Source organism: Haliotis cracherodii, unplaced genomic scaffold (assembly GCF_022045235.1).
Source record: "Haliotis cracherodii isolate W230 unplaced genomic scaffold, xgHalCrac1.p SCAF_6, whole genome shotgun sequence".
In the NCBI taxonomy this organism is placed as follows: Eukaryota; Metazoa; Mollusca; class Gastropoda; order Lepetellida; family Haliotidae; genus Haliotis; species Haliotis cracherodii.
This window is the reverse complement of record NW_027266319.1, coordinates 26,770,624-26,786,483: the sequence shown is the minus strand read 5'-3', so window position 1 is coordinate 26,786,483 and position 15,860 is coordinate 26,770,624. Positions and strand designations below refer to the sequence as shown.

General features: G+C 40.3%; 2 protein-coding genes and 1 pseudogene across 2 annotated transcripts; all 3 read right to left on the bottom strand.

Moving 5' to 3' along the window:
- Positions 1-264: 264 nt before the first annotated feature.
- On the bottom strand, positions 265-1,738 carry LOC139444739 (uncharacterized). The gene is made up of 3 exons (XM_071225675.1): positions 1,672-1,738; positions 532-966; positions 265-368 (listed from the first exon to the last, which is right to left on the bottom strand). The coding sequence occupies exons 1-3, from the start codon at positions 1,736-1,738 to the stop codon at positions 265-267; spliced, it is 606 nt and encodes a 201-aa protein (XP_071081776.1).
- A 4,935-nt stretch (positions 1,739-6,673) lies between these two features.
- On the bottom strand, positions 6,674-7,674 carry LOC139446336 (uncharacterized; annotated as a pseudogene).
- A 2,133-nt stretch (positions 7,675-9,807) lies between these two features.
- On the bottom strand, positions 9,808-15,249 carry LOC139444788 (peptidyl-prolyl cis-trans isomerase-like 1). The gene is made up of 4 exons (XM_071225741.1): positions 15,169-15,249; positions 13,210-13,364; positions 11,657-11,725; positions 9,808-10,766 (listed from the first exon to the last, which is right to left on the bottom strand). Exons 1-4 carry the CDS (start codon positions 15,237-15,239, stop codon positions 10,543-10,545), a joined length of 519 nt encoding a protein of 172 aa, XP_071081842.1. The 5' UTR covers positions 15,240-15,249; the 3' UTR covers positions 9,808-10,542.
- Positions 15,250-15,860: the final 611 nt, after the last annotated feature.

The window sequence follows — 15,860 nt, the reverse complement described above, 5'->3', positions numbered from 1 at the left end:
TCGGGATATTTGTCATCACTAAATATGAGACAGTAAATCAACATGATAATCAAGATGTAAATCAACACATATCTAAAGAAACGATAATTACACGTACATTTATGGATATCCTAATAATATGTTAAACTGTTTACCCATCAGCCTCTAAATTTACGCATCTCTTCTGAAGTTGATCAGAAGGTTTCTATACACAGAGCAAAAAGTTCATCGGGTGTTTCGATTTCAATCAGGGTCAAGGTCGTTAGTGGAGGACATGCGCGTGGATCATGCAGGAATAACGTAGACGGCCGAGGACCAATCAGACACAGCATTTACAGCATGAAGCCAGTCTTCATGCCTCCGAACATGCCCTTCTTCTTGAGCTTGTCCTGTTTGACAGCAAGAAAATAACAATAACTAATATGATACAGCATGGTTGAGGAAATATCTGCAACTACGTTCACAAACACTGACATTCAGTCTTTTTTTATGTTTAGGCATTTGAAACGGTTTTTCTTGACGTATTATGTATAACGCGTCCATAGTTCCCACCTGCAGCGTCTTTATCATTGGCCAAATAAGCAGCAGCTGCAGACAGGTTCTCAACATTTTGTGCTGCAGCAGACTGGGCCTCCTCCATGGCAAAGGCTGCTTCTTTTCTCTCGGCCTCCAGTGCTGCAGCAGCAGAATGGCCCTTCACCGTGGCAGCTGCAGCTAATCTGTGGGCCTCCAACGCTGCAGGCGTCCCGGCGTTCTTCCTTAAGGATGCAGACACTCTCTCGGCCTCCAGAGCTGCAGCAATCAGGGCCTTCCAGGCGGCATACTCAGCGTCTGCTACAGCAGCAGCAACCTTGGCCTTCACTGCAGCATCAGCCGCAGCCAATCTCTCAACCTCCATTGAATTAGCAATCATGAGGTTCTTTTGGGCAGCGGACTCCGCGACGACTTGCCCAGCTGCATCCCGCCTTAGCATCTCCAATCTTTGATCTGTTGGGCCGAATGGTTGTAGGTCAGGCGATCACTTCCACAAAATATCAAGTTCTATCTCTAACTCTAATGCACATATTAAGATATGTAAAACACATGTTGTCCAAAATCAAATGAGATACCTGACATTTTAAGTATCTCATAGCAAGAAGAGGGGGCACGGGTGGCCCAGTCGTCTAGGGCGCCGCGATTCGCTTTGCAGAGTTGCGTCCCTTGCGCACGCCAGAAACCTATGATTGTGGGTTCGAATCCCGGTTCGCCCCGATTATGTTTCTAGGTTTGTCAGCACCATACCCGTGCTCGTGGGTTTCACCGAAATGGTAAACGTCTGAGACCTGCATCACTTCGGGCTTTCCTCCCACATTAAGCTGACACGCCGTGATATGTCTGGAACAGTGTTAAAAGCGGCGTTAAACCCAACTCACTCACTCACTCATAGCAAGAAGAAATGACATTCTTCTGTGCGCTACTCCCGACCACCAATCACCATGTAGACATGGGTTGTGAGGGAGAAATAGTAGAGTAGAGTTCATGGGTCACCTGGAGAACAGAGTTTAGGTTCATCCATCTGGGTTAGAAAAGGTCTTTTAATTCTCGACTAAATGGATCGGTAGCCAGGTTCTGTGACTAAACTTATAGCATCGATGCTTGATTATGTACAGACCGACGTCATATAGCTGGAATATTGTTTAAACAGATACCTACCATCGCGGTATTTGAGGTATCTCTGTACCTCATACACGGCTAAAGCCAAACCATGCAGAAAGATCATCTTGTTTTCAGTGCTGCAGAGAAATAAAACAAACTATGCATTTCATCATTCCCGAAGTGTTATACTGTGTCTCTCATTCAATCAATCATTCAATTTGACTTTCTGGGTGTCTTCGTTTACCTGCAATAATATATTCAGATAAATGTCACTTATTTCGCAACTGATACGATGTGTTAAAAGACAAGATGCTAACTGTTCTTCAGGTTTTCGTTCGCATCCTCGGTTGTAAGGTAACCGGCAGCTGCAAATTTGCTAAAACTTGCGTAAAAATATATTGAATCGCTTACACGTTCCTGTACATGTTAAATGATATTATACGAGATATGTCACCTACCTCCCATCTGCCAATCAAGATGGCAGCGTCTGAAACGGCGTGAAACAATAGCTGCAGCAACAAAACGTCAGACTAAGGCGGCGATGCGCTGACAATGAAGTCGTAACTATGCGGGGTCGTCTATGACGTCACTTCCCGCGAAAGGGACTTTCGTCTCATGGGATGTGATTTTGGAAGACGCTGTCCGTAAACATTGTAAAAGATGTCTTGGAGATTGGTCTAGTGTTTTTTTGTCAATTCTAACGAACGGAGCACCGATTGAATCAATGTGATTACAATACAAATCTGAAATTGGTTAATAAACGACAAAACACACCACACCACACATCACAAAACACTGGACTCATTGGCGAGATTTTACGCGTTGAATCTACTAGTACGCCACGAGACAGAAGATACACCCCGCTAGGTATGTGTAACAAAATTATCAAAGAAGCATACAGGTTACAAACACTCATTTTTTTAAAAATAATTTGGCTTGACATCTATAGAAGCATCTATTGTCCACTACACGTTCGGTAACTCTTGGAATTAGTGCCACATTCTAAAAACAAAGAAACAAAAGAAATATCATCTACGCGTAACTGATACTACTCATCTACTGTAAGTATCATCTACTGTCGAACAATATCTCTGAATGAGTAACGATACTCACGATTATAACATCATGTACACTTTGATGAAAGTGTCTTCTAGGTAAATGTAAGTATCCTCTACGTAGATGATATTTTTTTAGAACGTGGCAATTTTACGCTTCCATATAAAATGACACGCATGACAGTGAGAAAGAAATCTCTTTTTCCTTTTTTGCCCTAAGTCAGTTCTTAAAATCCATTCCTTCGAATATAGCCTTTAATGAAGTGCAATCCCTATTTTCCTTGTTTGATAAAAAAATTAGTCGCCCATATTGTTTACAGTGTTACTTAGACATTTTTAGAAACTAAACCTGGTCAGATCTAAAATGTGACAAAAAAGAGTTGTGTATATGACTATGATTAACAAAAACAGACAATCGCGATCGCTGTGGTAAGGGTGGAGGTGCAATTGAGTGAACAGCGGTCGGATCTTGGAGTGGGAGAAGGCTTGGTCACGTGACGAGGTCTCTCCCGACACAGGTTTGTTCAGACAGAGCGGTTTTCCAAGGTTATATTCTGTTTCAGTGTTAATGATAAGTATATTAAATTTTTGTACATCACTTAAAATCGAAAATGTCCGTAAGTTGAGGCTTACAGCATATTCCTCAATTTAAATTATTTCGGAAAAGCAAAGAACATCAAATAGCGCCACAAAGACATTTGCTGATTAACAGGCAAGCTGTAGATCCGCCAGTGTCATCTTGGTATCTGTTTGGGTTACACGTTCGTCGAATACGAGAGAGACTTATGACTCATAACAAAAGTGTAAAATGCAAAATATTGAAAAATATCATTATGGTAAACATAAGACGCCTCGACTTCGTTCACTTGTATATGTATAGTTATCTCCCCTGGTAATCACGTAAGAGTTATCTGTCCTTTCCGCGCGCAGTGTCAAAATGGCAGCGACATATGCGTTGACGAATAAGAAAATGACGTTAGGAGAAACGGTGATATAACCCGAGGGAAAGAAAGCAAAAGTTGGAAGGAATAGTTATATACTAAAGGGTAAGAAGTATGTGCAGGATATTTCGACTCTCAATCGATTCTTGTGGTTTGAAGTGAAACCTTTCATTGTTGCCGGGGCCTGCAGAAGATCGATGAGGGCAAGTCTAACCATTGGATGGACAACGTAAATGTGAGGTGTCATTGACATTACAGCGGCGTTAGGCCTATTGTGTAACATCTAGAACTCATTTCCCCGACTGCGCTTATATATCTCAGTTCTCACTACCGCTAAACAAAGCGAGAACTAAGATCTGTTTGTGGCATTCATTGGTTTTGCATGGCTAGGATGATACGCCATATTATCGCTGTAGTTAGTATATAAATGAATCGTCATGGCGAACGCTTACAAACCTATGAAATATTTCATACGCAAAATGTTACTTGTTCTTTACTCAACTTTTCTGACACATCAATTAGGATTGATCGATGCTTATTTTCTTTACCGAGTTCGGTAAACAAAGTACCTGTCATTAGCTACTCAAGGACGGGCATGTTTAATTTATAAAACTTTGTTCGATTATTATGACCTCATTATTGACTCAATAGCTATACTCAAAATTTGTCTGATGCAATGAATGATAACGGAGATTATGTTAATCAGATTGGGTAAGATAACGACAACTGATATGACGGATTTTTTTTATGTATTGCAGTGCAGGGGAAACTGAAGTCTGAACAAGTCTAGCGGTCTGGGCCCCTGTAACTGTTACGGTCAACTGGCAAACAGTCCAGAAGATAAATTTCCTGACATAGGTTACAGAGAAATCATTGGTAGTGTGAACAGATTTTACTGACAGATCAAAGAGAATACAAGTTGGAGGATACCAAGTTAACGAGAAAATTATAATAATCTGAACCTGTCATATAGGCCCTATCATTCATCACAACACAATGCGCGTCAAGTATGTCAAGTCGGCCACTTTGGAACATTCAGAATGACTTTGATCGGCCCAGTCTTTTTGTCCACCATGAGGCAAGGTTGTATACGAGTGTTCATAGGGCCAGTATACATCAGATCAAGTGAAGGAATCAAGGTTCAAGAGGATTACAAGCTCAGTGCAAGTCTAATAAACTTTTACTAGTAACTACATCTAGTAAACATTTACACATCATGGGTTATGGAGACGAATTTGAAAAAGGAACCTGGTATTTTGTTGGTTGCAATGTCATTAAGCAAAATGTCTTCCCAGAATCTTTTCTTACTATGCTGCAGTACAATGTACCCATATTTCTTGTGTTTTGTCCTAGAAAATGTCCAGCAATAGCCATAACTCTGTACGGACTTTGAGATTATTAAGAATTGGAGATTTATATTGCTGGTTGGGGTAAATTTATGCTTGTTTTATATTTATTTATTTTGAATTAGTGTGTCTATTTTAGCTGAATAGGTCTTTACTAGCACAACCTAGTCATTTTAAATTCAGCTAAATAGTTGAGTCCTCAGTTTGCAAATACAGACTGAGTAACAAGGTCTTGATCAAACATGCCATGTCCTGTGTTGTTTCTAATTAAGAATCAATGACTAAGACCAAATTTAACGGCTGTCAAATATATTGTGTATTAAACAATAGATACTGTAAGATGTGCGAAGAAACAATGAGAAGTGATTTAAGACCCAATGTCTTGTCAAAGAAATAGGAACACGTGCTGTTATCTTACATTTATTTCAGATTTGCATATTAACATGCAATTTATAGGTTTGAAATTCCACATTCCGAATATACATTTTCAAAAGCTGTTTCTTATGTTCCGTAACCCAAGCGTCGGTGGGTAGTCTAATACGCGTCGGGCTGGATGGGTTGTTTGGTCTGGTCTGGTCTGGTCTGGTTAATGGGATTCATTGCATTCAATTAATCAAAACCGACCAATTTTGTATTACTAGTATATTAACAAAACTTGTGGAAAACGAAATAATATATGCAACTCAAGGTAGGTCCATCTAAAAATCTCAAAGTTGATGTTTTATCAAAGGCGAAAGTCACCTGTCACACCCCTATGGGTTACATAAGCCATGCCCAATTACCCGCCTTTCTCTATTTGTTTTCTGCTGATTTTATGCAACCGATCTGTAGATCTAGAGTGACGAATATTGATAAAAATGGTAGGTATTGCTATAATGTTAACTATAAAGAAGTCGTTTGTGATTTAAGTCGTGAATAATGCGAGGATGCACTTTTAGAAGAAATTGTGACATACCCGAATATGGATGACTGACGCTCGCCATGACACACGGAAAAAACTCTCGTTTTACTGATGTTGTTTGCATCGGAGCTAACACTCACAAAGTTATCAGGACTGAAACAGTCGGCCCTTTGGATGTCTTCATCTCCTCTGTCTGCTCCATCTCTGCTTGCTTCTCCATCATCCAGGTATTGGCGAGTTCTTCCAAGGTTTGTTTCAGTTCCTAAAGCCTGATGTGTTCCTATGTATACCTAGATTTTAATTGTATTACTCTACTCCGGACTATCGCCTCTCCTTCGGTCGTCTCCAGAAGCAAAGAGGTCGATCCTGAAAAGATTGGACCTTGCTTAGAATCTTTTTCTTCGGTCGTCCGTTTGGATGTCTTGGCGCCTTCTTCGGTTCCGCTTGGATCCAGGAGGTTGTTAGCTGTTCTCACTACTTCTGGTCTCAGTGGCACGGTGAGGTAGCCTAGTGGTAAAGGCATTCACTCGTCACGCCGAAGACCCACGTTCGATTCCCCACATGGGTACAACGTGTGGAATATTGCTAAAAGCGACGTAAAACCATACTCACTCATTGCTGGTGATATTCATCCAAAATCCCGGCCCAAAAGAATATAACACAACCAATGATATAGGCATATTCCACTTGAATATTAGAAGTATCCTGCATAAATTTGATGATGAACCTCATCTTCCTATCCTTCGTCTGCTCCATCTCAGCCTGATTCTCCATCTCCCAGGTATTGACGAGTTCCTCCAGCGTTTTCCTCAGTTCCTAGAGCCGATGTGTTCCATTGTGCCCCTGTTTATAGGCGTATTTCTCCTGTCTGAACTTCTGTCTCTCGGCTTCGGTCATCTGTCTCGTGGCACTCTCTTTCGGGGTGGGTGGTAGGGACAAGTTGAACCTCTCCTTCGTCTGCCCCACCTCTGCCTGCTTTACCATCGGGTTCCCTCCAGCGTTTGCCATCGGATGTCTTCCATTGAATGCCTAGTTTATAATTGTGTTACTCAACTCTGAACTCCCACCTCTCAGCTTCGGATTCAGTTCGCACTTTTCGAGTAGGCTGAAAGCATATCGTCTTCTTTTTCTTGATAATAATAATAATAATAATAATAATAATAATTAGAACAAGATTTCTAGTATCAATGACATATCTTGATGATGTTGTTGGTCTAATTACATGTTCATTCCAGTCTAATACGGCCACATTCGTCCGAAAACGATAAACATCGTCAGAAAAGTTAATTCTTTTGTTATGATATTGTAGCAGTGAATTGTTGAAACATTCAACGAAATACTGTCCATTCAATGAATGTAACAGTACTTTTCAAAGCTTGACACAGAAGTAGATTTGGGTCACAAATCAGTTGTTTTGATGATTCATAGTGCGCGTCGAGTCTACATCTCGACCTTTCTGAACAGTTATTATGGATATCCTTGTTATGATTGACCACATTCATAATATTAGCATATTGTTAGCATCTTGATCGCAGTTCCTAATGCGCCAATAACAATGAGTCTTGATACTTCCTGTTTTGTCCGATATCTCGCAATACACCCTCTTTGTATTTGGGATCAAAACACACACGTTTAACTTCCTTTGTAACATTTTTCGTAGCATGCCATGTGTCATTTGTTGGCGTTGTAGCAGGGCGCTCGTCCCTGATACATTTATTGATGACCGGATTCCTGTCATGACAATACGATTTGATGCAGTTAAAATAGTACCCTTTGCCATATATGACGCAACACATCCTCTCCAATTCAAGAATCATTGTCAGCATCGCAATGAGCCCATCTGTTACAGCTGATTATCTGAATACATGTATTGAACTGCATACAAAATAAAAATGAGTGTTTGAAAGATTCTGACCTCGTTTTACTCGGTTCTGTTTCAATAATTCTGTATTACATGTTGGATGACTGACGCTTGCCATGTCACACGGAAAAACTCTCGTTTTACTGATGTTGTTTGCATTGGAGCTAACACTCACAACGTTATCAGGATGTAAACTGTATCAAAAGTAGACGATGCCTGCACACAAACACGAACTTATTGGAACTCAGCGTATCTATGATAGTGTTGACAATGGTGTCGGAGTACATGTGAAATTACATTGTCATGACAGTATTACATGTTTTTTTAGAAGTTAATAAGCATTTTTAACTTTTTAGCCCCATTTAGGTTCTGAATAACCTCTATTCCATGCATAATATCTTTCTAAGGTCACTGGTAGATGATAACTGTTTTATGGCCTGTTAAGTTGTATCTTCCCTGCATTTATCCACATGTCCTAAAAATGTGGAACTGGAGGAATGCAACACGTCAATATGTGATGGAGGCATTTGTGTTTAAGGCCGGTTTGGACAGTATGTCAGTTAATACTGAGATATTTCTGCTTATTAGCTTGTAGCGGTTAAAGTAACTCGGATCGTAAACTAAAGACACAGTCACACCGGATCGTATGATTTCAGGATCGTGGGGTTGCTGGCAATTTGGCGGAGATACGACCTACGACCATGTTTGCTACGATCTCCATTTGTGATCGCATACTGCTATTGGTGGTAGGTAATCGTACGATTGGTGGTACACGGGGTCGTGGGATCACCAACGATTGGAGAAGATCGATCGCAAGTTCAATCGTAGGTAATCGTGCGATCAGCGACTGATCGTACGATCAATCGTGACGATCAGCGACCGATCGTACGATCAATCGTGACGATCAGCGACCGACCGTACGCTCCATCTGCAGTCGTGCCAACATACGAAGTCTTCTCGACAGCACTGGTACGCCCGCCATAGCGAAATGCTGAACATGACCATCGACCTTGCTGCGACTGATTTTGCTCTGGCGATCACCCACGACCTCTGCGATCAGCCGTGCGCTCTTCATACGATTTGCCCGATTCCAACATTTTTCGGTGGCAGCTTGGTCATAATCTGATCGCTTGCCCGATGTGACTGGGGCTTAACCCACCAGCCTGGTTCCCTGGGTAGGCTGCGCATGCTCTCAAGGTAGGGCAAGCGCAAGAAATCAGGCTGGTAACCAACGAGGTGAGGTACTGGCAGACAAGGGTCGTAATCGGGAAAAACCTGGGATTCGAATGCTCGATCCTCAGTCCCTAGCAAAACTAAGAGGCGTAACTCTGCTCAGCGAAGGACGGGCCCTAAACCATTGGGCCAACCATGATCAACAATGTTCCCAAACAGGCGCGACAAACTCACAATCAGGTGAATGTACACTACCAGCCATATCTTGACACTGCCAATACCGGTACATCCAATGTAACACATTTATGCTGTAAACGTATTTGTAAATCACCTGGCCTCAAACATGAACCTTTAGGGTGAGATGGTCGCCTATGTAGTTCCAAGTTTGTTGGCGTCATCTTGGTTCGAAATCAATTTTTTCATGATGTTCGAATCGGATTTATGACAGCACAGTACAGCAACCTTACTGAAAATCCTGAATGCGTTTTAACTCTGTAAACATTTTCTCCCGAAATTGTCACATTGCGGAAGCTGAACTTTGGCATGTAGGTTTCTCGAGATGACATATTTTGTTCAAATCATTAGATACAATTGGGATTTTATTCTAATCGGTATTTAAGACATGTAATAAGAAACTATATTAATATCAATGCTCACAGCCACTTTTATTTAAGTAGTTATATTTGTTAACTTCATTTTAGGCGAGATACAGTGTGTTGGCATTAATAAAAGATGCAAATATAGTCATTGGAGTTAAACTTACACGACTAACATTACTAAGATAAGGCTGTGGCGAGTAGTTACCACATGAAACAGTGGTAGAAGAGGTTTCAAACTGGGACACAAACTTCTTTTGAGTAGTAAACTCAAACAGAACAAAGACAAAGTTTATTTACAAAACATATTTTCGGTTTCTGAAATGAACTAAAACATGACATTTGATTCATGGCATGATCCTGAGACATGAGATGACAACATGTTTGTACAGACCTTGAAATGATGATGCCATAAAACATGCATTAACACTGTCGAAAAAGCTCTCTGATACTTCACAGATTTAAAAATGTCACATGTGGACCTTTATTACACAATAGTGAGAGAAGGTACAACTTAGAAACAATGCAAACCATTTCAAATCCATACTTCCCTGATGAACCTTTTCTTAAAGCTATATCTAAAATTCCCCTTTCCATTTCCATTACACAGCGGCATATACAAATTGATGTTAAGTAGAATTATATTGAGGTTTTTACTCAGGTCATACAAAAATCAGTGATCTCTGCTCATTGTCAAATGCTTGAGTGGCACTCACAGCTGTTACATGTTTATGTCAATCTTAAACTATAGAGCTTATTCCTGTTAAAACATGCCGAACAGAATAGCGTGATGAGCTGGTGTAACCTGCCCATATCTGTCACAGACCTTACTCATTATGAGAATAAAACCTGGATCTATTCTGGCTCAAGCAAACACTCTCGCCACTGTGCCACATCAATGCTGTAAGAGATTGACAGTCATCAGCTGGATACCTCATAATGCATACTTGGTAGAACAGATGACTGGCTAAAAAACTCTGTGTGGCGGAGAGTGTTCTAAAACCCACCAAGGTCTCGCAGTCCCATCATTCAGTTTGATTGCAGACACATTATTATTACGAAGGTGTGATAAAAGCTTTCACAATCTTAATGTCATCTAATGGCCTGTCATTTTCATCAGTTTCCACCATGCCAACCCGGTGAACAACCTGCATGCCACCAGACACTCGACCAAACACAGCATGTTTTCCATCCAGCCACTGTGTTGGAGCCAAGGAAATGAAGAACTGACTTCCGTTGGAATCTGGACCACTGTTTGCCATGGATAATATACCAGCTCCTGAGAAAGAAAATAGATCTACCATTTCAACTTGTTCAATAGTGTAATGTTCGTTCGATAAAACAATAAATGCTGTATCTATCTCAATCATAACTGAAAGACCCACATTTCTTTTAAACTGATGAATTTTTTTGTCAGCATATATGATCATGATAATTGAGCACTTTAACTGACATAGGTATTTCTGGGCATGTTGTTATACTTAATCCTTCATGTTCATGGCGTGGTATTTTGTAAGTGCAGATGGTATTTTGTAAGTGCAGATTTTCCAGTCATTCTGCAGTTGGATTGATAATGTAATAATGTGCATATATATAATGCTCCAAGTCCACACTCTCAGCATGCTAAAAGCACTACATTATTCCCCGTCAGGAATCAGTGTGCACCTGATTTTCATTCTCAGCTCCTTGGGGAGTATATTACCCAAGCTGCCTGTGAGGTGCTTCAAAGGTTAACAGTGACATAACCATGTCATCCTACTGGGTAGCCATTCACTGCTGGGTGACCAGAGATATATTTCAAAACAGTCTTGCCTTAGGAGACACCACATCTGCTTCCTTTGGGGCACACTCGTGAAGATCTGGGTTAGAATAGGTCTTCAGCAACCCATGCTTGCCCTAAAAGGGCATCGTATCCCAATTGCAAGGGTGGATAGTCATGATATCGCCGTGATATAGCTGTAATATTGCTGAGTGCAGCGTTACACAACGAAGCCCTAGAAACTCTTAGAGTCAAGCTGACGAAAGCTGTCACCCATGCAACTACTTTCCGCGACCTACGTTGCATAACTTCACCTGACTGTGACCTGTGCGCTGTTAACAGGACCATGTGACACCAGAATTACTTAATTAACACTCACATTCCTATGTGCATGATATCTTTAGTCCTACCTGCATGTTTAAGCTCATCAGATATTTCATCTTCAAAGAATTTTCCATATATCGACGCCCCACCTCTGCCTGAAAGAAAAGCAGAAATATCGATGAAACATTATATCTTTGTCATGTTTCTACTCAACCGGCCCTTGAGTTTAGTAGGGCCTAGTCCCATAGGACTTATACAGAAGCCCAATATGGATTCTGGGTCAGATCCCTAGTAGGGTTGCGACGGGTACTCGAGTACCCTATAACGGGTCGGGTAGCTTAGGACTCGAGTCCAATTTTCAGGACTTGAGTACCCGTTCAGGGGAGATAACTCTAATCACCTTTCGTAACTCCTAAGTCACTTCAAAATGGACGACAAAGCGGACAAACGTTCAAATGATTTAGGTAAGCCATGCAGGCATTTAATAAAAATCATAATACCTTAGAATAGATCAATAGATGTTTGATGACCTTTTATTCGCAAAAGCATTACAAACAAGTGGGACAACATTGAACTATGGGTACTCCAGTCCGGTTTGGGTATTGTCTGCCGGGTACTCGAGTTCAGTTTTCGTACCCGGTCGCAACCCTAATCCCTGGCAGTTTTCTGCCAAGGCCTTGGGGGATTCTTGCAATATTTTATCGACTGGTCCATGATATTTGCTCTCAGTGGGACAAGGGGTGCATTCATGTAGATGTGTTTATTTTACTGTGTCAAAAACAGTTTACATCACAGGATAGCTGCTTCTATTATTGAAAGTAAACCTCATGATTTTCATTGCCTTATGTGTCGCAATTTACTATCAGTGCCCTTCATTGGCTAAAAGTCACAAATGGTCCAATCAGAATCAATTGTACACATTCTTGCAAATATAGTAGTCACAGCTCTGATAATGCCAAAGATGTTTCTCCTTCAAATGACCTTGGTATCACAGAATCGCTGACCACAAGTTATATTAGCGATACACAGGATGCGTCGCATGGCTCACCTAAGATTGACCATGGTGACAGGCTGAGAAAAGGTAGAAAAGGTTTTCCATGAAAATCTAGCTATTTTACTCAAGCCACAAGTGTGAAATGAGCTGCAGACTAGTTGCATTTGACTAACCATGCTAACAGTGTCTACTCTGTATTTATTATGTACATGAAGTAACAGAGTAAATGCACATTATTCTTCTCTTTTGTTCAGTTTTTTATCCTTGTTGTAAGATGCAATTAAGGGGGTTCAGTGGTCAGCATGGTCAGGCTCACTGACTTGCTTGATGCATGTCATCTTATCCCAATTGCGTGGATCGATGCTCATGATGTCAATCACTTGATTGTCTGGTCCAGACTCGATTATTTACAGACTGCCGTCACATAGCTGGATTATTGCTGAGTACGGCGTTAAACAACAAACACACAAACAGTTTTCGATGAGTAATTTCTCATTCATTGTTTTTTCAAACAAATAATCAATCTTGAAATTGTACCTAATTGCCATCACTACTGACATGAGTATCAAGGAACTACCACATGAAAGGTCAAGTCAAGAGAAAACACAATGACCATGGTCAGGGTCATGACAAGAAGCTCAGTACCTGTGCCTGTGGGATCACCTCCTTGTATCATGAAGTTGGGGATGATTCGATGGAACTTGATGCCATTATAGTACCCACGTCTACACAGCTCTGCAAAGTTCCTGCAAGTGTTTGGTGCATGTTTCCAGTACAGCTCCACTATGATGGTCCCCATCCTGGAATACAAACAACATGGTCACAAAACTCTTCCTGAACAAGTTTGGTCACTGATAATAATAGATAGTGGAGAAAAAGGTTATAAATATTTGTCTTGAATGTTCCACCATGTTCACCATCCATTAGTTCTACACATAATTACACATAACACTCTCAGGGCGGCACGGACTCACTGAACATGCTGAAGACGAGGTGCACTGCAACATGCTGTACCGTTTCACACACTGTGACACACTTGGTGATTACAACTCCTCATTTCCATGACTGTGTTGAAGGCCTTATGTGTCTTCTCTTAGTTTGTTTGTTTATTTTTATCTAACACACAATCCAGTGATTGACATCATGAGCATCGATCCACACAATTGGGATACGATGACATGCATAAACCAAGTCAGCGAGTCTGATCCCTCGATGCTGTTCTTCGACTCTTCTGACAAGCATCGTTGCCATAGGCAAGCATGGGTTGCTGAAGGTCTATTCTACCCTGGATCTTAGTTTTACTGGATCTCTCCTCTAAGAAGGCAGTACGGTTTTATTTTGTTTGTTGTAAAGATTAGTTTTTCTAAAAACATCCTGAAAAGATCAAATGTTTTGATAATCAAACAGGTAGAGGCGTCTCTTCACTTACATATTTATTCTTGCGAAGATTTGATAAGACATGTTTCAAATCAACTTAAGACATCCCCAAACAATTGTTGAGATGATTGGGATGTGCTCTTGCTGACAAAGGAGTTCTATTCTATAACCACTTCTCACATACCAAATTCAATGTATTAAGCACTCAGCTCCTATAACTATATGTGCCCCCTGAACAACTTCTAGATCAATTCCATAAGTAATCAAGGTAACCCTGTATTAGACAAAACAATTACATAACAATCAACATTTTCTTGTGTTTTACAGAAACCGGAGGCGCAGAAGGGTACATAATTATGATAATTACCAAGTAGCTATTTAATATCAAAAAAGTTTAGTTTCCTCAACATTTGAACCAAGTTTGATCACAACATTTCAATCTCTGAAAACAAATTAATTTAAATTGTCACAATGTGTATCACCGTATGGTTTTAAAACGTTCCCTTCCATCCCTTGTAATTTTTTATGTGCTTATTATCACGAATAACGTATGTTACCAAAAACAGTCTTTGTTTTCAATGCAATATTTCAGAGGTCCTTTTTACCAACAGTGGTCTATTTTGACCAGATTTAGGGACTGTTATGACTCATAACATACGAGTCTATGAACAAATCTGCTGATCCGCATTTATTTTTTTTAATATAGGCACTGAAATTAGCACTTTATTCCATGGCAGTTGCTCAACAAAGGCTGGCAAAATTATTTTTAAAAAAACATCGGAAAATGAATGTCAGTGGCTTTCGTAATGTTAAGCATCTTATGAGGATTTATAAGCTTATTTCTCTGTTAACACATGAAACACAACATGCTTAAAAGAAATTCATGACTTTTCTTTCTGTCAATGTTGTTAATAAACGTTTTTTAATGCATCTTTAAGGACGTAATTATCTGAAAAAATATGCTTTAAGCTTAATAATCAATTATTTTCTCTCACTCCATAAATTCGTTTGTCGGTTCTAGGTAAAATAAAATTAATAGGAGCCATGCACATCAACCAGGGGGGAGACAACTCCGCCGAACGTGTCGGGGGTTACATGTGTCGATCAACCAGCATTTTACTAGCAGTGGTCTTACCTTGTTATTTTACGTGATTAAACAAATGGATCAATGAGAATCATGAGAATCAGTTACTGGTACATTCATTTAGAAAACCGCCATCTACATACGTTGTTTCCAGAGTACACTGTGCAGGTTGCCATGATTTCGATGGTATTCCCGAGGCTGTGGTTACCGCCATTTTCCTTCTCCGATATATTTTCTCACTGTTTAGTTTCGAATAAATATCATGTTAAGTGATGGGTCTTTGTTTGAATATCAAATAAACTAATATTCCGTGTAATAAGTATTTATATTATAATATATTGAACAATAATATCAGTTAGAAGCCATCCAGCGCATTTGGGTGATATGAGGCTACACTTTTTAGCAGCGCTTTTACATCTCCTTGGTTATTCACTTATGATTGTAGGGTTCGGGAGAGCCCTGTGTGGAGCTTGTATATTATTGTTGGCTATCTCAGTTGGCTCCGGTTATCCTAAGATGGGTCCCGTCTCTTCACGACGCGCAGAGAGGGCCGAGAACCAGCTTACGGTGTTTATGTTTTCGTGCTGGTTTCAGCCTGTATATATTTAGGGGAGGAAAAGGGATAACGTGTTGTCGACGTAGGCATAAATCATAAATGAAACAATGAAATGATTTACTAAATAACTAAATAGGGTATAACATGAATTCTTACACGAGTTTCGTAAAATCAGTATGACACTCATTAAAGTGTAATAATGTCTTTATTACCCTTTATTTCTCAATCCTTTTGAGCTCCTGTTTAGTAAAATACACTGGCCACAACCGCTGAATAAGA